At 45.4% G+C, this 27,110-nt stretch overlaps 1 protein-coding gene across 35 annotated transcripts in view; it reads right to left on the bottom strand.

Annotated features, from left to right (window-relative positions):
* The window catches only part of Cacna1c (calcium voltage-gated channel subunit alpha1 C), a 699,954-nt gene that overhangs the window by 5,765 nt on the left and 667,079 nt on the right, over positions 1-27,110 (bottom strand). For all 35 annotated transcript variants that reach the window (XM_058584157.1, XM_058584165.1, XM_058584160.1 and 32 more), the window contains 12 exons: positions 21,013-21,178; positions 20,321-20,448; positions 19,510-19,606; positions 17,221-17,323; positions 12,604-12,705; positions 10,545-10,672; positions 9,947-10,081; positions 8,582-8,934; positions 6,386-6,514; positions 3,832-3,938; positions 2,820-2,923; positions 654-989 (listed from right to left, as the gene is read on the bottom strand). In XM_058584157.1, coding sequence (XP_058440140.1) covers positions 654-989; positions 2,820-2,923; positions 3,832-3,938; positions 6,386-6,514; positions 8,582-8,934; positions 9,947-10,081; positions 10,545-10,672; positions 12,604-12,705; positions 17,221-17,323; positions 19,510-19,606; positions 20,321-20,448; positions 21,013-21,178 — 1,888 coding nt within the window. The remainder of the gene's footprint in view (positions 1-653; positions 990-2,819; positions 2,924-3,831; positions 3,939-6,385; positions 6,515-8,581; positions 8,935-9,946; positions 10,082-10,544; positions 10,673-12,603; positions 12,706-17,220; positions 17,324-19,509; positions 19,607-20,320; positions 20,449-21,012; positions 21,179-27,110) is intronic.

The raw sequence follows: 27,110 nt of genomic DNA, 5'->3' as shown, positions 1-27,110 counted from the left end.
GTCACAGCCTCTTCAATGGCTTCCTCCGGATTTATTTCTCTCATTCCCTTAGGCGCTCTTCCTATGAAGAGGTTTTTTTTTTTAGCAAGCTGGTCTTCCTGGTCTCCTTTGATTTTGTTCCAGTATGTCAAAGCTCCCCTAAAATGTGGTGCCAGGCAGAGGAGAGTGGAATTGAGATTCTCGTGCTAAAACAGTGACTCCCAATCCTGGTTGTATATTAGAATTATTAAAGAGCTTTGGAAAAATCTGTTTGTCATAGGTTTCCAGAGCTTTGTCAGTGACCCTCCTGAGCAGTCAGGGCAGAGAACCAAAGATCTTGACCCTCTATGCACAAAAGCAGCCGGAGCTCATGTATGTGTTGTGAGTAGTCACAGCACATGGTTGGGCTTTTCAGGGTTCACTGCCTGTAACAGGACCCATCACTTATTGGTCTCTTTCTCCCTCTGCATCGCCAAGCCTCAACAAAGCCAGCGGCATCCCATAATGATCTGCACTCTGGACCCTTTTGCAGGTCCTGAGAAGGAAGGTCTTTCTATTCAGAGACCTGACATCCAATGATCCAGGAAAGAACCTGGTGTTTCTCCATGCCAAGACCCTTTGCTGCCCTTGGCTTCTCCCTCCCCCTGTTGGTGGTGCCACTTGGATTCACTTACCGCTTCTACCAGGCTGCTGGCGCTGCCATGGAACTGCCTCCCTGGGGCCGCAGCCTGAGTGGGCACCGTGAGGGAGACCGGCCGGGCTCTCCTGATGGTGTTGCTGCCCCCACCACAGGAGGTGGTCTCCTCAGACCAGGAACTACAGTGGATGGACGGGAAGCTGCTGTTGAGTTTTTCGATGGACTCGGCTCCTTCCAGCCTTAGGGTTGGGATGGGCTGTGGGGGCCAGGCTTGGGTACCAGGTGTGGCAGGGGGTGTGGCACATGGCCTGGGGAACGTGGTGGGGGAATGGCTTCTCTGGAGGAGGGGGCTCAGGCCCGCCACTGCCAATGCCTGTGGACACACAAAGAGCAGAGTTATTGGGAATGGTCAGGCCCTAAGCAAGAGAGGCCTCTGCCTTCTAAGCAGCTTTGCAACTGTTAATTTCCAATGTGTTCCACATGTTGGAATCCACACTGCCACTATCTTTACCCACTGAATTCTATCTCTCTGAGACCTGGCATAAGTTTCAACAATTTCAAGATATATTTTATGAGCATCTCAATCTGAAGTGATGGCTTTTTTGTAGCTTTGGAAAGCTGCAATTGTGTTGAATCAAGATGGTCTGCTATTTAGGCTGTTCCTGACACCCTTTAGCTTTGAATTCTCTTGCTCTTGGTTTTCTCATCAGTAGAGTAGAGAATAATGATGATTCTACCATCTTGCATCATCTCCATTCATCTACCTGTGGGGTCAGTGAGAAATTTAAGTGAATTAAGGACCGAGAAGTACAATGTCCATCTTAAAGAGCTATACAAAACCAGTAGTTGTTGCTTCAATTTTTACCATGACTCAGGTCGCTAACAATGCCCTCCCACTGTCTAGCTCAGGCTCTCTTTGAATTACTGTTTAAATCTTATACTCTGTTGTAACTGAGTGATTGGTGTGTTTGCATCCTCTGTCCCCAGTGTTCACAAGCATCCCTAGGTCAGGGACCATGGCTTGCTCGGCATTGTCAGTTGCTTGGATGTGATGTGTTCATGGGAGAGCATGACACTCGGTGGTGGTGGTGGGAAAGTCCAGTTCTGAGAAGCAGAGAAGATGAGAACATAGGGTGGGAGGTGACAGAAAGGCACAAAGAGGAGTCTACAAATAAAGAAAAAAAACCTGCCTACCAGCATGATGAAGGCAGACAGATGAAATCAAGTTCTAGAAATCATTTAAAATAGCACACACAGGGTCCCCACATCCTGCCACCCTCCCTTCCCCAGCTCACATGGTTCCCAGCCTAGGACTTCTGGGTCCCTGGAGACCTGAGGGAAGTATGAGGCACTATATTACAGAATGCCCAGTGGAAACCATCCTTTTAAGGTAATGCCAAGGCTAAGCAAAACTACTGCTTTGAATTGAATAACTCAGCTGAGCCACATCTGTCATTGTATGTTGATTATACGCTCTGATTGACAGTTGAATGCCTTTGGGTACACAAAGGTCATTTAGAGCATAGGTCCAAGGTAAGGGAGTCTAGAATTAAAAAGGTAAACAGGTTTAGATCCCACTTTCCCTGGAGGTGATGGACTGGCCTTGATAGCTCTTCAAAATTTTTATAACTGGGAATATACTTGATACTGGTGCCCTGGATTGTGCCATCTCAGTTCAAGCCAGCCATGCCAAGAGTCATTTTATCTAGTGAATCTCCCTGGCTCTGTTCTTCTTGGATACCATTCCTACTCTTGACTGTGCTGTTGGCAGGTGCTTTGACTACTATCATTGGATGTATTTTTGTGCAGTCCACCTTACAGGTGTATTCAAATCCTAGGTATGACAACATCTGCCTGAGTGCATGTTGTGTAAGCCAGTGTCTGAAGGTGGGAACACTAGTGGCACCATAAGGAAAAAGCTCAGGAGGGATCCGGCAGCTCCTGTGGATCTGTGATTATGTGGGGCGTTCCTATTTACTAGGATTTCTGGGTCTCTTAACTCAGGCATGAAAGACCTTGCTGAGGCTCCTTTGCCTGCAGAGGAGTGGGTGGCCCTACTTGGGAGTTGTTAGGGCCTGGGGTAGGATCCACCAGTGGTCTGAGACAGGGAAGGTTGATGTGTATCTTGAGGATTTTCCCATCCTTCTAGGGACTATCTGTCCTGCAAAGTGGTGGCCAGTGGCCTGTCCAAAAGTGTGGGTACCTGATGATGGACCAGATGCAAGGGTAGGACTGTCTTCTGAGAGATGTCTCCCCCTTGATTCTTCTGTCGCTTCAGACACTCCAGGTGGAAGGAGGCCCTTCGACCTGCAAGGGCAGTCAAAGAACCAGGATCAGGGCAGCAGAAGGGTACATTGGCCTGGGACAACTCTGCTCTTGTTTGGATCTTGAATGTCTCCCAAAGGCCCACCTGATGAAGGCAGTATTGGGATCAGGTAGAAACTTTAAGAGGTGGGGCCTAGTGAGAGGTTTTATGTTGTTGGTGGTATGTCCTGAAGGGGATTATAGGATGCCTGTCTCTTTTTCTTTCTCTCTTTCCTTTCCCAGGCAGGAGGCGAATGGTTTTGCCATGAGTTTCCACCATAATGTATGGCCTTACTCCAAACCCAAAAGCAATGGGGCCAACTGTCCATGTATCCTCTAAAACTGTGAGCCAAAATAAATTTTTCTTCTTCTTTTTTGGTACCAGTGATTGAACTCAGGGGCACTTGACCACTGAGCCACATCCCCAGCCCCATTTTGTATTTTATTTAGAGACAGGGCCTCATTTTTGCTTAGTGCCTTGCTTTTGCTGAGTCTAGCTTTGAATCATGATCCTCCTCCTTCAACCTCCTGAACCACTGGGAATATAAGCATGCACCGCTGTGCCCAGCTATTAATTTGATTGTCTCAGGTATTTTTTTGCACAAAGAGAAAGCTGACCAACACAGAATCATGCCCAGGTAGCTGCAAGGAGTAGTGTCAGTGGCCCTGGATACACTCCTCTTCACCCCTTGCTTTATCTCTGAGACACATGGAGTAGCACATGTTTAAATTCCATCCCAGCATGCTCTGCCTTTGGAATTCTGTCTTATGGCTTTGGAAATCTTCCCAGCTCACTGCATGGAGATTGCCTAGACCAGGCCAGAGCAGTTTCTCAATCATCCCTGGGTACCTGACAATGTCATCTTGGGGGTGACCACTGGCCACATCTGGAGAGCAAGGTATGTCTTTACCTAGTGAGGCAGAGCGGAGGAAACCCCTCTTTGGAGATTGCCGGACGTCCCTCTTGTCCTCCTCTGGAGGCGTCAACTGTCGATTTTCATCATCCTGGTAGGAGAGCCTGGAATAGAACTCTTGGGGCTTGTTCCTGGAGGCTGAGCACCGCCACCCAGGGAGACAGCTGCCACCCCACAAAGCAGTTTGCATTTTTCCTAGTGAAGGAACAACTGCACCCTTGTGCTTCCACACAGGTTTAGGGAAGGAGCATCAGGGACTTGCCACCCCAAGAAATTCTGCCCTGCTCTCTGGCATCACAGGCCTGCTTGCTGGAAGTCCTAGCTCTTTACGCACAGCTGTCTGTCTGATGAGCCTTGCCTTTGTTATGTGTGTGGTGCTGGGGATCAAAGCCAACACCTGGCATGTGCTCGGCCCGTGCTCTAGCACTGAGCTTCCTGCCCCCAGCTCTGAGTCTTGCATGTCTGATTTGAGGCACTGGAATCACTGTTTGGTCAAAGGTGTTGAGAAAGCTAGAAAAAATTCTAGGCTCACAGGTTTCCTCAGGAGAGGTCTAGGCTCCAGTCTTTACATATGCTCATGCTATTGACCTTGGCTATGCTCATTGTTAGCCTAAACTTCTCCCTCATTCCCCACTTCCTCCCAGTCCTGGCAACTTTTCATCTACTTTGGTCTGTTTTCTTTTTTTCCTAATGCTGACTGCAACCCACCGAAGTGATTTCACAATCCCTAGTGGGTCAGCTTGCAGTCAGATGAGGTCCCTTCCTCTGTCCCTGGTGCTATCCCTCAAATCTTTTAAAAAAAGAATTGATTTACTTCGTTGTGAGTTTTGTGGTGCTGGAGACATGAACCAGGACCTTCTATGTGTTGGGTCCCACTGAGCCTCCAGCACCTCTCACTTCTTGAGGGCAAAGCCTTTGTTTTCTTTGACTCCACCCAGCTCCTGTGAGTGACTGGGAGCCCTCGTAGAAGTACAGGGAAATTTGCTGAAGGAAAACCTCACGGTTTTAGGGCTCCAGACCTTTCTCTCATTCTCAGCTAGGTAAGTCCTCCTCCTCACATGTTCTTCCTATCCAAGTCATCCCACTCTTGCAGACAGAGCTCTGTCTGACTTATGTGGTACATACTGTGGTCACCCAGCCCCTGACCTTCTCTGAATGCCTGTACCTCTCAGCATTTGTACTACTCTGTGGGCAGTTAGTTACAAAATCTCCATATTATTTCCCTCTTGTGAGATCCTCTGAGCTTCCTAACTAGTTGGTAAGATAGTCTTGAGTTCCAAGCTATTTTTCATGGCAAGTAGAGCAGCCCGATGTACCAAGCACTTAGTAGGAGCCATAATGGATTAGAGAAATTATCTTCCTGATCTCTGGGATAATTGGTCATGTATCCATTGGCATTCTCTAAAAGTCAGTTTAGAGAATGAGACCTCTCAAGGAGTTTCTGGATATTTTTTTAGGTTTTATACCCTTTGCCATTGAGTCACAAAGGCATCTCACTCCCCACCCCACATTTGCTGGGGGGGACATGAAGGTGTGGGGAGGTCATCTGATTAGGCAAGTCACTGTCTTGACCACTACTTCGATGTTCTCTGCACTCCTTATGTCCTTCTATTAACCAGGGAAAAGGGAGAGATCTTGCTACTGTTCAACACCATTCCCTGGGCAAGTCCTGGGGCCCAGGATGCCGCACAGCATGTCCTTATTTATTTTTGTTAATTATTATTTTAATTTGCACATATTTACAGAGCATATATTTATGTGATGATTTTGACACACATATAGAATGTGTAATGATCAAATCAGGTCATTAACATTTCCTTCTCAAACATTTAAAACTTTTTTCTTGCGCATATTTGTGGGGCCTGGTGTGATATTTCAGTACATGTGTACAGATGTGCTGGTCAAATCAGGATAATTAACTTTTCCATCTCCTTAACATTACTCTGTCTGGAGCCTTCAAGTTCCTCTCTTTTAGTTATTCATAAGTGTATATTTAGTCTATTCTAAAAGGGACGGACATTGCAACCTTCTAATGGATCTAGATCTGCATTTTTAAAGCCCTGCTCCATACATCCAGCAAGGGCAACCCAGCAGCCTTAGCTTTGCCAACAGTGCCCTCTTCTGGGTAGCTTTATTATAAGCAGTTTCATGAAACATTTGTTTAAATGTTAATATATGTATGTGTGTTCTGAGTCTCACTAGAAAATATAGTTATGGCTGCTGGTTGCAGCTAAAAAGTTTAAGAAACAATGTTGAGAAGTTATCCTGGAAGTATTTTATGATGAGGAAAGGCCAAGATAAAGGGGATTGTGTGTGTGTGTGAGTGTGTGTGTGTGTGTGTGTGTGTGTGTGTGTGTGAGAGAGAGAGAGAGAGAGAGAGAGGGGTATGCGGGGCTTCCCATTCCTCTACTGAGATGACAGACGGTTTAGTGATGTGCAATCTCCTCCCCTCCCCAAGTCATGCCCACGAGAGAGATTTTGACGACCTGCCCTGTGTTCCCAGATCCTTCCCTCCACCCGGGGTGGCCTGGGCAGGAGACGCAGGGCTCACATCTCTGTGGAGAGGAGGCTGGGTTCGCTGCAGTACTCAGCCTCTTCACTCATCTTCACGTCGTAGGTCTCGTCTCGAGACATGTCCTCCTGACACACCATGGCTATCTGGCTCTCCCGGGAGGAGCACCTATAGTGTCCAGAAGGGACCAAAGTATCAGGAACTGCCGCTGTCCTCCTCTGCCCCAGCAAGCGAGGTGTCACCCATGCACATGCATGCAGAGACATAACCACTGTGGCCTCTGCTTCCTGCACCTGCTGATGAAGGCTTTTAAAGAAGGCCCTGGGCTATACTATAGAGGGCAGGAAGGCCACTGTAGATAGCATGTCTCTGATTCTTAGCAAAAGCAATGCCAGAACTGTAGCTGCCCTTAGTCTTGAGCTGAGACATAAAGGACAAGGCCCAGAGCTGGAACTCTGGCTGGGTTTACTCTTCACCTGGTTAAGGCTTAACACCTGCAGTTTTTATCAACTGTCATGGGAAGAGAGGCAACTGAAGTTTATGAGCACTTACCCTGTGCTAGGTAGGCACTGTGTGTGTGTTAAACTTCACTGATAGATACATCTGGGGGAGAAGAAAATCCCCTGATGTCTGCTCCACAGCTCCTCTCTAAAGGTCTCCTCTTGTTTAATATAGATCAAAATTTAATATGAAAATACTCTTCAAGGGAGGTAATTAAATTTACACTGGGATTCCAATGATGGACAAAAAGAGCCTTCTTCAGGAAGACAAGGTGCACAGGGGAGAATGTGGTACTCTGATTGAGTCCTTGAAGATTGTGGAGGAGGAGCTGGGATGCAGAAAAGGGAAAGGGCCATCAAGTCAGGCTTAGGAGGCCACTTAAACTTGATCTTCTATGCAAAGCCAGCTTTTCAGATCAGCACACAGATCTAGTGCTGGGCACATTGCCCTGAGCATAGAAGGGGTCAGTATGTGTCTCCTGAGACTCAGGACTCGCCCAACACTGCTGTTGGGTGGTTAAAGCAGCCAGTCTTCCAGAGCATACAGTAGATTGGATGGATGGCCAATGCAACTTGCTTGGCATCAGATACTGGTAAGTGCCCACATGATGGGGCCACGTGACCTTTTTTTGTATTGGGGATCAAACCTAGGTGCACTTTACCACTGAGACACATCCCCAGCCTTTTTATTTTTTAAATTGAGACAGGGTCTCAATGAGTTGCTTAAAGCCTTGCTAAGTTGCTGAGGCTGACCTTGAACCTGGCTGCATGGCCACTTGGAGATGGGTGTTATGAAGGGACAGGAAAACTAGTGGGCAAGTATGCTGCTCCTTGGGTGGAAGCAGCTTCAGGACACATGTCCAGAGGTTTAGCAAGAAACTCACATTTCTTGATTACTATGTGAGCTGGAGGGCAGGAAAAAAGGTGATTTGCCCAAAAACCTGGTATGCTGGGGATCTGTCCAGCCTCCTAGGGCCTCACTATACTACTCTGGAAGAGCAGCGCAATCAAGGATGATGTGGCAAGAAGCAGAGGAGTGTCCTCTCCCACCTTGGCCTCGGGGAGCCTGGAGCTGCAGAGGGGAGCAGGCAGCCCAGGCTGTACTTCTGGGGCCCAGAGCACAGAAGAGGCACCTACCGTCCCAGTATCTCATAGCAGTGTGTCCTACAGCACAGGGCCAGGTGGGGAGAAAAGAGCAAGTCAGGAGGTGGGAGTCGCCCTTAAGACCTCCAGGAATGATCCTACTCTGGGGCAGATAGGTCAGTGCTACAGAAAAGGGCCACCTGCCACCAGAAAGCAAGATGGGGCTGATGAGGGGTTTTGAAGAAAAGACACCCTTCCTGTCCAAGTGAGTGAAAGGCCAGGTTTGGGCAGAGGTTTGGGAAAGGGTAGAGGGGATGGTTTCTGTCACATAGCCCGGATTCACATGTCTCAGAGGATCACAGCCCAGTATGCATTCACTCAGGAAGGTTGAGGGGAGAGGGGCTCTGTCAGAGGCCTGGCACCTCAGGAAACAGCTGGCCCATGGGATGACGCTGGCTTATCCTGTGTGTGGCTGCCATGTTGAACCAAGAGCTCGATTTGGGTGGCAGCCTGGCCCCTACGTCTCTTGCTGGGTTCTGGGGCAGCAGCCTCTAACTGAGGCTTGAAGGTTGGGTGGTGGCCTGAGGGCCAAATTGTTCTCCACCCTGGTGTGGCCTAGGCTAGGGTGCAGGGTGCCCACCCTCCTGCTTACCTCCTAGAGTTGAGCTTCCAGGCAGTCTCCTGCACCCGGATGGCAGGAGACAAGGGGGGCCCATGGCCCTCCACGGTGCTGACTGTGCTGGGGTAGCCACTGGGGTGGGGGAAGCGGCCTAGGGCGGTGTTGTTGGCATTGTTGATGTTGGCGTTGGAGCCGGTGGATGAGTAGCTGCTGGGGGTGAAAGTGGAGTCCACTAGTTTCTCGTGGGAGGGCGATTCAGTGTCGCCTTGGTTGTTACCCGCCTTGTTGATGTGCAGTGGGCGCTGGGTGGTGAAGGTCTGTGGGAAGGTGCCCCGGCTGTCACTTTGGTAGTAGTTGACATGGTTGACAAGCAGGCCCCCGGCCCTCTGTAGGCAAGACAGGAGAGTGGGTGGAGGAAAAGACCCCTGACTGCCTCTCCTTCTTTGAGGGAGAAACCTTGGGCAGGCGGGGCAGAGAAGCACAGTCCGTGGGAACCTTGTCTGTCCACTATAGGGTCAAGTTTCCAGGGTCTTGGTGGGGTGGTTAACATGGCACCTGATGTCCCTGATGCCATTTGGTATATAATGAGAATGAAGATGACAGGAGGAAATCATAGATGGGATGGGCTGATTTTAGCTCTACAGCCCAGGAGCTGGGCACGGGGCTGGGGGACAAGTGCAACAGGGCCCTGTTCCACCATGGTTGGTAGCTTCCCCCTCGCTATAGAAGAAATTTTAGCCAAACTCCTTTGGGATGAGGCAGGTAGCTCAAATGAGTGACGAGAGCCCAATGCAAGAGTTGTGGTCTTCTGGCCCAGCCAGGTTTAATTGCCACTGATGGGTCAGCCTTGGTCTCTAGGAGAGGAGAGGGAGGCCTGGAGGGGACCTCAGTGACCCAGATAGCACATGCCCATCTCCACAGAGTAGCCACCACTGTCCTGGCCTCTGCCACCATGTGGGAACATAAGCACAATATGGCCAGGTCTTCTGACTTTTTCCACGAAAAGATAGAAGTCCAAATTTTTACTTGGATATGCCAGATGTTCAAGTATCAGCAAACAAAAGAGGTCAGCAGATTAGAGGTGGCCCACGGGCTACCACTCTGCAACTCCTACTGTAGAAGTTCCTCCCAGGAAACATTGCCCTTAGGAACATATCTCCTCCCCAGTTCTCTGAGAGCCAATGACGCTCAGAGCTGCCATCCTGAGAGGACTGATGTGACAAGGAGTCGGATTTGAAGAGGCCATCCTCTGCAGAATGAGGAGACAGCTGAGCGGAAGGGCTTGGAGTCACCACAGAGTTAAGCCTTTCTTTCTGGTTTTTCTTAGCAGAACCCCAGCCCACCCATCTTTTGCTTCAAGATGAACTTGGTAAAGAAAGTGTGACTCTCAGCACCTACCCTAAAGATGTCATCTTCGGAGGCAGCAGACACAGCCTCCTTCATGGCCTTGTCCAGCTCTTCCTCGGCAGTCAGATCTCCAGAGATGGCCCTTCGGATCTCAGGCCCGATGTCATGCAGTGTACGCAAGCCAGCCTGGAACCCAGAGGGACATGTGAGGACCCTGGTCCTTCTCTACCCAGCTTTGCAGTCAGCCATGACCCTAGTGCTCCTCCACCCAGCCACTCTACCCAGCAGGGGGCTTCTGAACCAGATGGGCTTCCCAGGGACCCCTATTGTCACCCTGGGGTGGAAGATTCCATTCATCCATCTGGGAGGAGTGAAGTCATGCTCAGAAGGCCACCAGTGATCAGGGGCTGTCTGAGTTCAGCAGAGTGCATGGGAATTCTGGGGTTGCCCGGAAAATAGGCAGAAGGGTGGAGGGCAGTGGGAGGGAAAGGGGTTTGTCACCCCCCTCATATCTGCCTTCAGAAAGGATTAGTGCTTTCAGGAAGTTTTCTGCTCAGCCTCCTGGTGAGAGATCTGGGCCCTGGCCAGGGCCTGAGGAGGGCAACCAGGACCATCTTTGGGGTGTGGATCCTTCCTGCCAGACCCTTACCTGCAGTGACAGGGCGTTCCTCTGGGAGGGCTTTCCCACAAGCCCTTGCTCTTTACGCTTCTTGAATTTCCGGAAGTATTCTTGGATCAAGAAAGTGGCATAAAATTTGCCAACTGTAACCTCATCATCTGAGACACACGGAGAGAGGAGAATTGTGGGGAAATGGAGATTCAGTTAAACTTCGTTAATTTACTTTTTAGCATCCAAACTTTTACTTTTTCAATTTATTTTTTTTGGCTTAAAAAGAGTAAAAACAAATAGAAAGGAATATGGTGAAAAGTCTCTCTCTTACCACATCCCCATCAGCTTAGTTATTTCCTTCTAGTAGCTAACCATTTTTATTAGCTTCTTAAATATTTTTATAGAAATTCTTCATGCAAATAAGCAAATATATTCTTATTCTTACTTAATATTATCCTCTCTCTCTCTCTCTTTCTTTTTTTGGAGACAAGTTCTCACTACATTAAGACCAGGCTGATCTTGATTGAAATTCTGGGCTGAAACAATCTTTCTGCCTCAGCCTCCTGAGTAGCTGGGACTACCGATGCATACCACCACACCTGGGTGCTACATACTACAACCTTTTTTTTTTTTAACAGAAAAGTAGCCTATACTACTTGTGATTGTCAAAATCACTTCCTACCTTGCTTTTATTTTTCCCCTTGATTTGACATTACTAACCCTTATTTGATTCTACCTATGGTTGAATGGCATCTCCTAAACACAAACAGTTCTGCTTCAAGATTGGAGGGAGGGGTTGTTGTGAGCAACACCTTCCTCTTGTTGAAGTTTGGGTTCTTCTTCAAACCAGAAAGATTGGGTTATCATACCATGTGTCCCTGCTGGGCTGGGTACCTGAGATCACACAGGATTAAATCAGTGTCTGTCTTGGGCATGAGCCAGATGGTAGGGAAGCCGTAAGTCCTGAAGGGAAATGTTTAATGCCCAGAAAGTCACCAGTTGCCCTATCTCCTGTGTTTTGTGATTGGGTTAAGTCTCTGGTCTTGTGGTGGCACACCTGCTCCTAGCTGTCCTTGAGAAGGGCCAACTCCATGATACTGATGGGCCTCCTTCTGGCAGGGCCTCATATCCACAGGGGAAGGGAACCTTGGTGATCTCTGTCTAGGGAAGTCAGAAGCCGGTGTGAGGTCCTAGGCTCCCTCCGTCCCGGGCTCCTGCATCTGCTCTGGATGCACCATGCAACCTTGGCTAGGTAATTAGCTTAGAATGTTAGTTCCTCGAGCAAACTTCACAGAAATGTTATAAACATTAAATAATTAAGTCATGTAAGATATCAGATGGCATTTGGCCTATTCAGGATTCTTAGCCCCAGTCTTGCTTTCCCTTTGGGAAGTGGTTTTCAACAGGGATTTCACTTCTTCAGGAAGCTTTGGAAATGTGTGGGTGCATGAGAGCAAATTTCATAATTGATTTTAACTTCTTGCAAAGTTGTGCCTGAGCATTTATGCATTAAAAACATTTTCTTTTAATATACTTTATATTGGAGTTAAAGCCCTTATTAACACATGTAGGAAGGTTATGTTATCAACAATTTTTATTTGAGATCATAGTAGGGGCAATCTAAATTATCTGTTATAAACAGGGACTTTTGCTTGGTAGAGATGAGGAGAACTGTCCTAGGATGAATGAAATAAATTTCAAAGAGAGGAGGGATCTCAGGGCATTTTCTTCCAGGGTTCTAGAATAATCTAGAACAATCAACTCAGTGGCTTACAGGGAAACCTACAGGTTTCGGGGTTCCCTTGGAGGTTCAACCAAATCTCTAAGCATCACATCTATGCCTGTCCCCATAATGCAAAATGCAGATTGCAGCAGATTTCCAACCTGACAGTCTATATCTGAGTTTGTGCAGGGCATTGCACTCCAGTCTCTGGGAGAAGGGTTTGGAGAAAGGAAGCTCCGGCGAGCCCAGTGGCCTCAAGACGTAAGTCTCAGGCTGCTGCCATGTTTCTAATGGTGCCAGAGCTGGAGTAGAGGAAGGCAGAGAAATCATGTGGGCTGGGCAGGTGGCTGAGATGTGGGCATCCAGGGCACTTACCACCTGCAGGAGGCACCACTTGGTCCAGTAGCTTCATGCTGGTCCTTTTCCAGATCTTCTTGATGATGGCCCGCAGCTCCTCATTGGCTTGCTCCAGGTTCCCTGAAGAAGAGGGTATGGGAGGCTGAAAATGATCATTGGCCCCTTGTGGCACCCTCCCAGGAGACGGGTCTCTGAATAAGGAGGGAAGCCACTGCTAGAGGCCTTGGCCCCATACATAGCCCTGACTCATCAGCTTCTCTTTCTTTCTCAATGCTGCTTTTCTCCCCAGTCTTCCCATTTCCATTTCTATGTCCTTCCTTTTTCCATTTCCCTTTCTCCGTGTTTTCCTTCTTTCTTTCTTTCCTTCTGAGCCCTGTCTAGTGCCATTCCTTTTCCCTTCCTCCCCACCTGTCACTCAGGCCAGCCTGTGGGGGCACTCGGAGATGAAGAGCCTGAACTGAGCTGCAGCCCCCCAACCCCCCAACCCCTGACAGCCTAGGCAAACATATATCCCCAGCCTCCTTTCTCCCCTTTAATATGAGACAGACTCTCATTAAGTTGCTTAGGACCTTGCTAAGTTGCCAAGGTAGGCCTCAAACTTATCATCTTCCTGCCCCAGCCTCCTAGGTGCCTGAGATTACAGGAATAAGCCACAGGACACAGGCTTGACAGTGGTGGAAAAGGAAAGCTGAGACCTGTACCCATTAGAGTGAGGTGCTAGGCAGGATTCTAGATGCTATGCAAGATACCTGCCCCACCCCACCACCATACACATGATGCATAATCCCTGGGCCTGAGGATAAAATGGATTTTACTCTTGCAATTAGATTACGTCATAGGGCACCTATGACTGTCAGCCAGGGAGAAGATCTCTGTGGGCCTGACCTAATCACATGAGCCCTTTAAAAATCCAGGGTTCTCACCAGCTGGGAGCAGAGAGAAAATGAGAGGGATGGACCCTGGCTGGACTAGAAGAGCACAGATACCCATGCTATGGAATGAACTGAGAGTGGTTCCCAGCTGACAGCAAGCAGGCGAATGAGGATTACACATCCATAATGGCAGGAACTGAAAATTTTCAACAATGTGAATGAACTCAGAGGTGGTATCTTCTTCAGAGCCTCCAGAAGGGCGCACAGCCTGGTTAATATTGATTTTGGTCTCCCAAGACCCTGAGCAGAGAACCTAGCTACTCCATGCTGGACTTCTGACTTACAGAACTGTGAGCTAATAACTGGGTGTTTTTTTTTTTTTTTAAGTGTGTGGTAATTTATTATCCAGGGTTAGGAAAGCAGTACAGGTGATGGATACTGCTATTACATGGAAATGCTGTAGGGCATCAAGGAGAGCTCTGGGGTCAGACTGCCTGCATTCAAACCCAGGTCTAAAGCCACCCAGGAGAGCAAGCAGATGTGGCCATGGAGAGGGAGTGAGGGCTGCTCAGTTCTTCCTCAGAAGGTCAGATTCAAACAGTAGCTGAAGCCAGAGGACAACTTCTGGGCTTCCCATTGAGGCCATCGATGAAGGAAGTCAGAGGTTTCTAACATACACAATCTGAGTCCCAATTAAAACAATGCTCAAATAAACTTCTGGACTGGGTTGAAGGGCATCCTCCCAAAATTCATGTCTACCTGGCTCCTTGGAATGTGGACTTAGCTGGAAAAAGAGTCCTCAGAGATGTAACTAGTTAAGATGAGGTCATATAGGATAAGGGTGGGCTCTACGTCCAATATGCCCAGTATCCTTACACAAAGCAGAGAGGCACACAGGGACACACGGGGAAGGTCATGTGAAGAGGGAGGTAAAGATGCAGTGACACAGCTGTGAGCCCAGGAGAGCCAGTGTCACTAGCCACCACCAGAAGCTTCAAGAGAAGCAGGCACAGCTCCTCCTAGTCTTTAGCTGGGACCCACCTGCCTATACCTTACTTTTAAAAGATTTCTGGTTCCCTGAATTGTGAGGGAGTAAGTTCTCTTGTTTTAAGCCACCTGGTTTCTGATCATTTGTTATAGAAGACCCAGGAAACAAATACATCTTCCAAAGGCTCTTTCATGTTTTTCTCCAGGTTTTCGTTTAGTGTCATAATGATCTATGTGCTGTGCAGTCACTGCCCGTTGCTTTATATCATCAAAGTATTTTTAAGGCTTGCTACTGGAAAGAGCGCTGGTTCTCCAAAGTCAGTGTGAACTTCTCTCACTTCCTTCCACTCACAAAAGCCTGAAGGGCCAAGGCCGCTCTAAGTCTTCTCCTCACAAATTTATGTTTTCTCACCTTTCTTTCCTTTGTCTCCAAGTCTTGATTTTAACAAGTCTGTGGAGAGCCTGGAGGATCACCCTCAAATGTATGTACAGGTGTGTTGGTGGCTATTCTGAGATGTCTGTTTCAAAGATTTTCTTGAATTCTGGACTTGGCTAAAGTTCCCAGAGGCTGGCTTCTCCTCTTGTCTCTGGATAAGTCTGGTTACAGCAAACTTGGTGCTACTGCTGGTGGCACTTTGTTGGGACCTGGTTTGCAGACAGTGCAGCTTCAACACTGCTCAATCAGTAATTTTTGTTTCTCTATGGAACCCAAACTTTCAGCCTTAGTTTATCCCAAGTTTCTAGTAATACTGCATATTCCTTCCAGTAGTCAGTGTCTTCCTTTATTGGAAGATAAACCCTTTCCCTGAACATAAATGAAATAATAGACATGGTAGAAAATTTGGAAAGAATAGAATTAAAGGAAGAAGATTCTGCCACTCAGTGATATTCCATATTAATGTATTAACAACTTTCCTTCTGATTTTCTTCTGTTGTGCACACACTTGTGTACTACATGTCTACCTAATTCTTTTTAGCCAGAAGTAAGCCCATTGATAGCCATTTTGGATTGAGTTATTGCATTGATACCAATGGCATACTTTTTAGCCTTTGCTTTCTTTTTTTCAGCAAAATTTGACTTGTGTTTAATTTTAAAAATTAGCTCATAATTTTGACAGGCATGTTGCTAGACAGGTTCTCATTTCCCTTCCTTTCAGAGGTTTCTGCTATTCTCTGGAAAGATTTAACTGAAAGAAGGCACCTCTCCTGGTGATGCACTGAACTAAATTCTCAGATGTCATCACCTTTATCTATTTTACAAATGAAGACAGAATAAAGAATCACATGCATGTTGGTGAGAGAGCTGAGACGCAGACACAAACCTCCCATCTCCCTCTTACTGCCCCTTCTGTGGAACCAAAGGAAAACACTGGCTGGCAGCCCGGGCTCCTGGGTGAAGTGTAAGAAGGGGAAGAAAACACGCTGCTCGCCTCGTGTGTATCTTCTCCTATTACTGCACCAGTGGGTGTCAGACTCCAGCTCACACACAAATCATCCACGCAGCTGGTCCACAGTGCAGATTGCTGGCCCTAGTCACAGACACTCAGGTTTGGTAAATCCGAGCTGGTACCGGAACTCAGCTTTGACCAAGTCCCAAGAGCTAATCCTGTGGCTCATGGTCTTTCGACCACACTCTAAGAAGCACTGAATGGCTACAGGCTCTTGGAGAACAAGGGCATGTTTTGAGACACATTTTATACAGACTTTTGCAGAGTGGTTCAGAGATAGACAGCAGATGACCTAAACCAGGGTCACTGCTAGCCCACAGGGTGCCTCTGTGCAAACTAGAAGGGACTCACTGGAAGTGGCTTGTGTGTGTGTGGACCATAGGCTGAGTAGTGTAGCATAAGTAGTGTAGCACAGGTAGGACCTTAACCCCTACCTGTCAAGGGGCTGATCGCCTTGTGCCAGGGACAGCATGCATAATGGTATGCGACTCCACCATAGTTACCACCTGTCGTTATGTCCCCTTCCCAACATGAGTCCTTTTAATTTCAAAAGAGAGTTGAGCATTTGAGAAACCCACCTGTAGCCAGTGCATATCCCTCGAGGGCTCAGTCCTGCTTCAGGTAACAATCATCCCCTTTTGTATTTTGAACTATACCCTAGACATCAAGTCAACACCAGAATAATTTCTAGACTTTAATGGAGAAGGAGAGCTCAAGATAAATAAACCAGAGGCCAAGAGGTCATTGAGAAACAAAGAAAACATGAGCAGGCAGGGCCTCCTTAAGACCCAGTGTTGTGATCTGGATGTGAGACAGTGCAAGAAGGTTCAGAGGACAAATGACTGGGTTAGGAGAGCCTTAACCCAATCAGTGAATTAATCCACCTGGTGGGATTAGCTGGGTGGTGACTGAGGCAGGTAGGGTGTGGCTGGAGAAGGTGGGTCATGGGGGTGTATGCCTTTGTATGTGGTGAGTGGAGATCTCTCTCTCTTCTCTCTGATCATCATGTAAGGAGCTTCCCTCCACCACACTCTTCTGTCATGTTGCTCAGCCTCACCTGGAGCCCTGAGGAATGCAGCCAGCTGCCTATGGACTGAGACCTCTGAAACTAGGAGCCCCCAAATAAACTTTTCCTCCTTTACAATTGTTGTGGTCGGGTTTTTTAATCACAGCAACTCAGAAAGCAGGTTATCATGTCTCGCTGCTCTGTGCGGTACTGGGTGGGAAGCACCCAGCCTGCGAGCACTTCGCAGGCTGCTGAGCTCCTCTCTGGTTGGTTGACTGGACCTTCCAAGTGGCTCTTCCAGTGGTCCATGGATGGTCCTTACCTTCTGTTTTGATCCTTAGGGCTGTCCTGACCAGGGCAAACAGGGTGGCATTGAACATGACTGTCCCATCGCTGTTCAGAGGCATGTTCATGGAGACCAGACGCTGGAGGAGAGAGGAGGCAAAGCCAGAGATTACAGAAGATGGTTCTCAAAGGCCCTACATAACCACCATGGTGGAAATGCTGGGAGGGTGCCTGGTGACTTGTGTGGGTGCTGCTGGGAGTGGGTGGGTGTGAAGCGTGGGTTGCCGCAATGTACTCAAAACCTTCTCTGGGGAGAATCTGGGCTTTGCTGTGAGAACTCTTGCCCTTCTCCACAGAGTAGGGGACGGATGGAATGTGTCCTTGGACCTTCGCTTCCACAAAGGGATGTTAAGCCCACCCTCCCTGCTGTCCCGCCCAGTGTGGCTCAGCCTTGGGGTGTGCTTCTGCTGGCAATGAAGGGCAGCTGTGCACCAGGCACTGCTACATCAAGCCGCGTCAGAGGCTTGCTGACTCCAGGTAGGGTGGTATGCCTCTTCCCTCTTTCCCACCTCCATTCCACAGATCCCTGTGCTCTGTGAGGGGCTGTCAGTGCACACGAGGTCATCGTGACAAAGAGCAGCGTGATGCTCATCATGGCGTCCACACCAGGGTGTGGTCAAGGAGGCTGCTTCTCAGACCACATGGGGTCCTCCTGTAGACCTTGTGCCAGGAAGTGCTGTCCTTTCCTGAGACACTGGGTGTTTTTGAGTCTCACGGGCAGTGTGAGTTGGAAAGCTTAAAGCCCCATATTCAGACCTCCTAGTCCTGTCTGGAGGCTTCCATGGGTACATTTCAGCTGCTAGGCACGTCCTTTTCCCATCGTGCCTCTACTTTACATTGATTTGTGCTTGTTATGATTTGGATCTCAAATGCTCCCAAAGGCCCATGTGCTGAAGGACAGGTCATCAGTCTGTGACACTTTTGGGAGGTGGTGGAACTTTTAGGAGGTGGGACTTCATGGAAAGAAGTTAGGTCATTGAGGGCATGCTCTTGAAGGGGCTATTGGGACCCCAGCCCCTTCTGTCTCTTTGCTTCCTGACCACCATGGGGTGAATAGTTTTCCTCCACCATGGACTCCTGTCATGGTGTACTGGGCCACCACAGGCCCAGATCATCAAGGCCAAGGGACCATGGACTGAAACTGTGAGCCAATAATAAATTGGCTTTATAATAAATCTTTTCTCAGTTATTTTGTCACAGTGATGGAAAGCTAACAGAGTGCTCTTTATCTCTCATATTTTCTATAACTTGAATAAAACTAAGCAAAGCAGAAGGCTCCATAATCTCTCTCTTCTCCATTTTCTATGAGTGGATTATCCACAGACCTGAATCCTTCCACCATTTGGGTTTTTCCCCGATGCAGCTCTTTGGCCTCATTTCCCCCCAGCTCTTTCTCAGCTCATTATTATTCCAACAGGGAGTACAAAGTGGTGAGAAAGGAGGTGGCATGGGAGGTGAAAGAAGAGGGGCAGGAGTGGGAGTGACATTCCTCAGCAATTACTGGGCTGCATGATTGGAGCTACAATGAGGCAAGAGAGGGGTCAGGGGCTGAGAATGATGCTCAATCTCAGGGTCAGGCAGAGGTGTGTCTAACAGAACTTAGTATTTTTATCTTTTTTTAATATTTATTTTTTAGGTGTAAATGGACACACACAATGCCTTTATTTTTATGTGGTGCTGAGGATCGAACCTGGGTCCCTCCCGTGCTAGGCGAGCGCTCCACCGCTGAGCCACAATCCCAGCCCCGGTATTTTTATCTTAACTTATTTCTTAGACTCACTGATTGCATAGACTTGGTGACACTGCCACTTTTACCAGTGGCAGAATCTCTCTTTGGCAAAATTTTGAGTGTTTGAGTGATTTTTCATAAAATATTAGTGCTTTGCAGATCCCTGAAGTCAAGGCATGGCCTCTCTATTGGCCCTCCGGCTCCTCCGCACCCATCACTCCAAGCTGGAGGTCCTGCAGGAGGCCAGGGTGCTACAGCTTGCTGGGCAGACCAAGTCCTTAATTCAGACAGGACACAGGGCTCACTGGGACATGAGGCATTCAGCCTGTAGTTCCTTTACTGCATCTGAGAACTTAGATCTAGAGGGATCCTTACAATACAACCTGCCCAGGCTCATTTCTTCAGACACATACATTATTATCTTTATTCCCTTAAGGATCTCTGGTCTGACCAAGGTCACAAGGTAAAACAAGCATCTCATCTCGCCTCCCATATTTTCTCTTTCTCCCAACCCCCAGAACACAGGTTGCTTCTTACTTTGCAGGCCACACGATGAGGACACAGCTTCCCAAACCCCAGGGGGGGCTGGATACGCCGGAGGAGGGTCACCACATCTAGGTGTTTGATGCGACCCCTGCAAGAGGAAGGAGAGGAGGGGAAGAATGGTCAGGGTCATGGATTCTGTTTGCAGCCCAGGATTCATGTATCAGGGAGGTGGGGGTCTACCTACAGAGGGGTACTCTCCATACTGTGGCCTTTCTGGTTAAATAGGGCAGACTGCAGAATTGCATCATAAAATCCCCAAAACAATACAAAAATCAATGTGCATATGTTAAGATTTTAATGGACAATTTTCTGTCTATGCTATGTGCCAGGTGGAAGGGATTTGAGTCGTGCAATTAAATTCCTCAGTATGAACTCATTGCTTCGGCACACTAACCATCTAACCAAAAGGAATTTATGGGGGCTGGGGATATAGCTCAGTTGGTAGAGTGCTTGCCTTGCATGCACAAGGCCCTGAATTCGATCCCCAGTACCAAAAAAAAAAAAAAAAAAAAAAAGGAATTTATGGGATGTCATTCAAAGATGATCAACAGATGAGGGTATCCTTAGACCTGAGGTCAGGAATAGAGTCAAGATCTTCCTAGCCCTAAATATCCTGAAGTGAGTACTTACTAGTTATTCCTGATGCTAGTCTCTCCTGCCCTTCCATCAACTGACATGTTCTCAACTTAGTCAAAGGGTCTTGGCCTCTTGCAGGCTTTTGACAGCTCAGTGTTTCCCACTGATCCACCCCATGCTGACCCATCATGGACGTCTTCCACAGGATTTCCCTCAGGGAACTTACTTGGCCTCAGGGTCATACTCTGCCCAGATCCTCTTAAATTCATCCAGGTGGTGGGGACCAAGGATTGACCAGTCCCTTGTCAGGTAGTCAAAGTTGTCCATGATGACAGCTACAAAGAGGTTGATGATCTGCAGGGAACCGTAGGTACCATGAGGGGCTCCACAAGGACTTTCTTACACACTTGCCACTTGAACCCACCTTGCCAGCTCAGGCGTGGCAGAAGCCAACATTTCTAAATACCAGCAATATGTCAACATTTAAAATACCAGGCCCGAGAACTTGGGTCTCATGGACATGAGCATGACTCACTGCCCTGAGCATTGTGTGGGGTGACCCCTACCTGTGGGCTGGACAGCCTCCCTTATAACATGGTGCCATGAAGGGCTGCCAAGGCCAGAGGGTGGCTTTATCTGCCACCTTTCTCTCACTCCTCATCAAGGTGCCAAAATGTGTAAGTTTCTGCTGAGCCTCAACACATCCCCTTTGTCCTCTGGGAATGTGAACAAAAAAGAGGATGGCCGAGTTTGCCTGGCCCACTCTTCCTGATCTTCTCCCAGTGTGGCTGGACATTACAACTGACTTAGTGTCCCCAAGCCATCTTCTATGTATTGCCCTGACAGTAAGCTGCAGAGTCAAGGGGCTGCCCTGAGACTGTCCTAGTTTCCTGGGGCTAGCAAGTCCCCCCAACTTACCAGAAAGGCACAGAGCATGTAGAAGCTGATGAAGTAGAAGACGGCGAAGCTGCTGCCACAGGGCGTCTCTCCCTCTGTGCTGTTACTGGGCTCGGATTCTGGGGCACACTTCTTGCCTGGCATGCAGGCCAGCATGATGTCCTGCCAGGCCTCCCCCGTGGCACACCTGGAGGAGAGACAAGAGGCCCCAGCACCCATGTAGTCAATCTTATACATATAATTGAAACTCTTTTGGCATCCTTCCCAGGAAACAAATGTGGTATTTATCACTCCCTGAGCACTCAGATATGCTCACCAAATATGAAAACATTCAGCATCATTCTGAATGTTCTAAAGCTTTATACAAGAGAGTAACAAATTGTACCCTTTCTGCAAATTTGCTGTTTTTGTAATCCATGCAAAGTTTTTGAGATTTAACCATTTGGATACATTTTAGTTCTAGTTTATTTTAATTGCAATACAGGAGTACATTTAATGACCATGCCATTAAATCAAAAATCACCCTCCTGTTGAGAGACATCTAGGTTTTTCAATTAAAATTTTTTTCTATTATAATTAACACTGTGAAGACCAGGCATGTCCACATCTCGGGCATCTGCCCAGGGGTGGGATTGCCAGATGAAGACACATGTGTTTTCATATTTACTAGGTGGTGCATATTCTCCAGTGCAGACCCCTTTCACAGGGTAGGAGAAATGCCATTCTCCACAGACCCATCAGCTCTCAGTGGATTTTAAAGTGTGTTGCTCACACGATGGTGTGAAATGATACTTCATTGCTGTTTTTGTTTAGTTTTAACACCCCCAGTGGGTTGAGAAATTTAATTTCACCTTCTGTTGAATTGCATGTTGCTGTTTTTGCTTGTTGATTCATGAGTTGTCTTCCTCTTCATTTGTTGGGTCCTTTAGGTGGTTTTTACCACCATCCTTTGTTATTCATATGCATTTCAAGTATCTTCCTCCAGCCTGTGACTGGTCTGTCTCTCTAGGTTTTTTTTTTAAGGTATATTTTGATAAATCTAAGTTTTTTATTTTAATGAGGTCAAATTTATAATTTTTTGCACTATGTTTTGTGCTCTTTGCCTCTCATTTAATAAGTCCTTTCCTGTTTGAGGACATTAAGATATTCTCCTCAAGCTTCCAAAGTTTCATTTTTCACAATAACACATTAACCTGAATTTTATTTTGATATGAGGTAGGAATATGCTTTCATCTTTTTCTGCATAGATAACACTTTTCTTCATATGATTTGCCTACTGATTTGAAATAGCTCTTCTGATATAAATTCTATTTCCATAGACGTGTGAATCTTGTGCTAGTCTTTTCATTCTATTCCATAGGTTTACTTGCCAAGGAGCATTGGTACCATGTTGTCTTAATTATTATAGTTTATAGTGAACCTTGTTCTCTCATAGGGCATGAATTCCAGTTTCTTGTTTTTCATTTGTCTTGATTGTTCACTTTCTTTTTCTATTCCTTAGACACATTAGAATCAGTTCATCAAGTTCTATGAATAGTTCTATTGAGAGTCTTGTGGAATTGCATTAAAATTTAGATTAAGGAATCTTGACAACTTTAGGATACAAGGTCTTTCAGCCATGAACATGGCATCCATTTATGTAGTCCTTACTTAATGTCTTCAGTAAAATTTTATGATTTCCCCATATACATCCTTTGTTACATTATTTTTAAGTACCTTCTTTATTTTGTTGCATATTTAAAATGGTGCAGTTTGCCAGGCATGGTCCTATAAACCAATAGTCCCAGTTACTTGGGAGTGAAGCAGGATGATCCCTTAAGCCTAGGATTTTGATGCTAGCTTGGGCAACATAGTGAGACCCAGCTCAAACAAACAAACAAAAAGATGCAGTTTTAAATTATATTAGTTTGTTATAGTGTAGAATAACTGATTTTATATACAGATTTGCAGAACTTTCTTCCTGGTTTCAACAGTTTATCTGTAGTTTCTCTTGTACATTCTGAACTGGCAATTTTTTTTTTTTTTTTTGCTTTTTTGTTTCTTATCTGATTCTTAACTTTCAATTTATTTTTCTTATTGCAGTGGACAAAACTTGCAAAGAAATGAAGTTAAATAACCAATATAATGTTTATATTATATTGCTTTGGACAAAACTTGCAATATAATATTCCAGATCAGATTCTGATTTGACAGGCAGAAAGAGTGATAGTATAGGATCTTATCCATTATGTTTTCTAATTAGCTATTTCAAGTACAATATAATGATTCTTCCTCTTTGTTAATTCCCCACCTTACTGATCCTATTCATTATTACAGAGATTTGTAATTATTTTGCTTGGATTTTCTACTTGGATTGGGCTTTTTTTTTTTTTGTCGTTTTCAAACATTGACAATTATGTCAACACATTTTCTCTTCTCCTCTCTTCTCCTCTCTTCTCCTCTCTTCTCCTCTCCTCTTCCTATTCTGAGGATTGAACCCAGCGAAGCACTCATACTGGGCAAGTACTCTATTGCTGAGCTACATCCCCAATCCCATTCATATTTTCATTTTTATAACTTGTTTTTTTTCTCCTTCCCTTATTAATATTAGGTTTATGTTCATATTATGGGATGAGTGTAGAGGTTTGCCACCTCTTTCTAATCCTGAAAATTTTTATAATATAGGAATGGTCTATTCTTTTATAGTTTGTTAGAACTCACAAATAAAAATATTAAGGCTTGGGCCTTTTTGAAGGCTAAAATTTTGACGATTTTTTCAATTTTTATCATAGTTAATGCTATTTATTTATTTAGAGCATTCCAATGTTACAGTGGTACCAACCTACATCTTATATGAGATGCCTATACTTACATCAAATCTATATTGAATCTGTGACAAGCCAGAAAACTGTTTACTGTTTTATTTGTGGAAAACCTTTTAAATGTCTTCTAAGCTTGCATTTTTTCCATTGATTATTGCTTTTATCAGTTAATGTTTTAAAATTTTTCTTTGTATTTCCCTATATAACATCATTGACTTTATATTTTTAAATATATTGACATAAATTTGCTCATAATATCCTCATCCCCCTTTTAAGGTCTAATCTTATTTGTTACATTTAGAAAATCTTGGTTTTGACTGGACTCAAACCTAGAGGTAGACGGTCTCAGAGAGTACAGCCTCTATCATTGGGCAGTCTGTTCCTGACATTTTTCTTTGACCTCCTTCATTTTCTTGGCCCAACGTCTTGAGTATTCTTTGGCCTCTTGCTTATTTTTCTTAGTATCCTGTTTCTTCAAGACAACATGGTGGTGGCTGTGTTGCAGCACAGGTGGAGGAACATGAGGCTAAACTGTGCACACTTGTGTTCTAGGTTTCTTACATTCTTTGTTTAGGGCTTTGCTGTAGTCTAGATCTGGGATGTCCCCTGAAGGCACATGGTTGAAGGTTTGGTCCCTAGTCTGTGGCTCTGTTTGGAGGCTGTGGAACCTTGAGGAGGTGGGGCCTAGGGGAGGGAGTGAAGTCACTGGGGTCATACACTGGAAGAAGATATAGGAAACCTGTCCCTTTCCTTACTTTCTTTGCTTCTTGGTCTCCATGAGGTGGGCAGCTCTGGTCCACCATGAGCTTTCTATCAGATGTTCTGTCTCACCACAGGCCCAAAGAAGTGAAGTTAAATAACCATAGACTGAAATCCCTGAAACCTTGAGCAAAAACAAACCTTTTCTCCTTTTTGTAAACCTTTATTTAATTTATTTATTTTTGTGTGATGCTAAGGATAGAACCCAGGGCCTCACCCATGCTCTACCACCAAGCTACAACCCCAAGCCCTTTTTCTCCTTATTTAGTGAATTTTCTCAGGCATTTTGGCACAGTGATAGAAATCTAACTAACACAGGTTTTTATAAACACACACACACACACACATACACACAATTGGTGGATATTTAGAGCTATTAGAAAATCTGTGGGGTTTGCTAGCTCTTTGGGGTCCTAGGTGATGAAGCACAGTAGTATTAGTCCAACCAGAAGTATTCTTTTTCACAATAACCACATGGAGAACATTCAACACAATGCAACCCTGAATAGATCTGCACGTGTTTTTCTCCAGTTCGCCTTGGTTTATAACAGGAATAGCCCTTACTCAGTTGCAGGTGCACACAGCTGTGCTTCACAGGGAAACCTCAGTTTGTCGTTCCAGCCACTGATTCAAACCACATAACCCTTCCGCCCTTTCCTCAGGGGGCCAGAAGCAATGTCTATGGCCATTCACTTCTCATGAACGGTACCAAGTTTACGTTCATGGTCTACTTTAATGAGTTTCTAACAGTGAGTGGCTGGAAAGATGTTCAGCATCTTCAAGTAGCTGATCACCTGAGGTGCCATTAAAAAAGCATACAATTATCTTATAATTCTAAAAATCACTTCTACATCCATAATTATGTTGCTTTTTGTATGCCTAATATTGTTGTGCCTTTTAAAAAAATCTGGATTTGATAAAAGTCTTATTTATTGTTTTTTTTTAATCAGCTTTAGCATTTATTGATAAAATCTACTTTTGTTTTATATTTGGCTGATTTATGCTTTTATTTTTTACGAATGCATTTCTTCACATTTTGGTGGGGTTTTTTTGCTATTTTTTAACCATCTATTAGTTTACTTATTATAATTTTAAAAATGAATAAATTTTACATTCTGAATTTTCCTTTGGTATTGATGGGTCATCTCATGTATGTCAGATACAACACTATCACTAATTTCTGAGCAGGGCAACTGTTTTTATGGTTAGTTTCTAATTTTGCTATATTGAGGTCAGAGAAGTTTTAGGATTTATTAAATTCTGCTTTGTGAGATAAGTTATGGCTAATTTTTGTGAATGTTTCTAGGTGCTTATAAAGGATGTGTCTTTTGCCATTAATGAACAGTAATTTATTAATCTGTTAACTGTGTTATTTGGCTTTGCTTTACCATTTCTTCTACTTTGATCTGTCTGATCTGTCATTTTTTGTGACCTGCATTCAACTCCCCGTGTGTGTGTGTGAGTGTGTGAGTGTGTGTGTGTGTGTGTGTGTATTTTCTCCTTAGAGTTCTATCCCCATCTATCAGATCCACTTCCAAAGTGTATGGTTAGGCTCCTGTAGTTTTATGATTGTCATATGGTGGAATGATCTTGGTGGACTTTTCCTTTACCAGTGCCAAATGCCCCCTTTGTCTTATATGATGCCTTTCCCCTGGTACTGCAGTTGTCACATCGACACCTCAAGCACTGCTTTGCATGCCTTCTCTAGCCCTTTATTTTCATCCTCTCTCAGAAATAGGCTATGGCTAGAATTTTTTTTTTTTTTTTGGTACTGGGGATTGAACCCATGGTCACTTAACCACTGAGCCACATCCCCAGCCCTGGATTATTGATCTTTTAATGGAGAAACTTAACTCATTTAATTTTTAGTAATCATTAGTATCTTTGTTCTTATTATCTTTGTTCTGTCTTCTAATTTTTCCAATTTTATTTTGCTACAAAAGTAGCCCTTCCTTCATTTTCATAAATTGCTAAGGTTTTTTTGTCCATTTTTTTCTATTTTGTGGCTTGGAATGTACACATTCCATTTCCATTTTTCTAGTTGACCTTTCAATATTTAATGTATGTATTTGTACACATTTTCCCCTTGGTTGCATAAAGAGTGACACAGTATCCACTTCTTCTCTTGGTACAAGAGAAGAATCTTGGCATAATTTCATGTTTCTCAATTTACTATTATCTCACTTCCAAACTTGTTGAGATAATATGGGATTCTACTTCCAAATTGTTATTAAGATTTTTCCTCTTAACAATTATTTTGGCTTGATCTCCAGTACTGCAAAAATCTTCATATAAATTTTACAGTCTCTATTTTTCTAAGTCATAACAATAAGTATTACAACAGTTTCTTCACTCTTGATGTTGCTCATTCTCTTTTTAGATTCCTTCTTCATTCTGTGGAAGTATATAACTGTATAATTACAATGAGGCAGGGTTATGTGAGAGAGTAAACTTTTGAGGTTCTTGTATTTTTGGAAATGTTTATTTTGAGTTGCTACTTGAATACTGATGAGATTGAATATAGGAGTCTAACTAAGTACATTTTCCTTGTAATTTTGA

The sequence above is a fragment of the Marmota monax genome, unplaced genomic scaffold (assembly GCF_021218885.2).
Source record: "Marmota monax isolate L192 unplaced genomic scaffold, Marmota_monax_Labrador192_F-V1.1 WCK01_AAM20220418_F8-fsc00163, whole genome shotgun sequence".
Taxonomy (NCBI): domain Eukaryota; kingdom Metazoa; phylum Chordata; class Mammalia; order Rodentia; family Sciuridae; genus Marmota; species Marmota monax.
The sequence above is the reverse complement of the archived record's forward strand: the minus strand, read 5'-3'. Positions and strand labels throughout refer to the sequence as shown.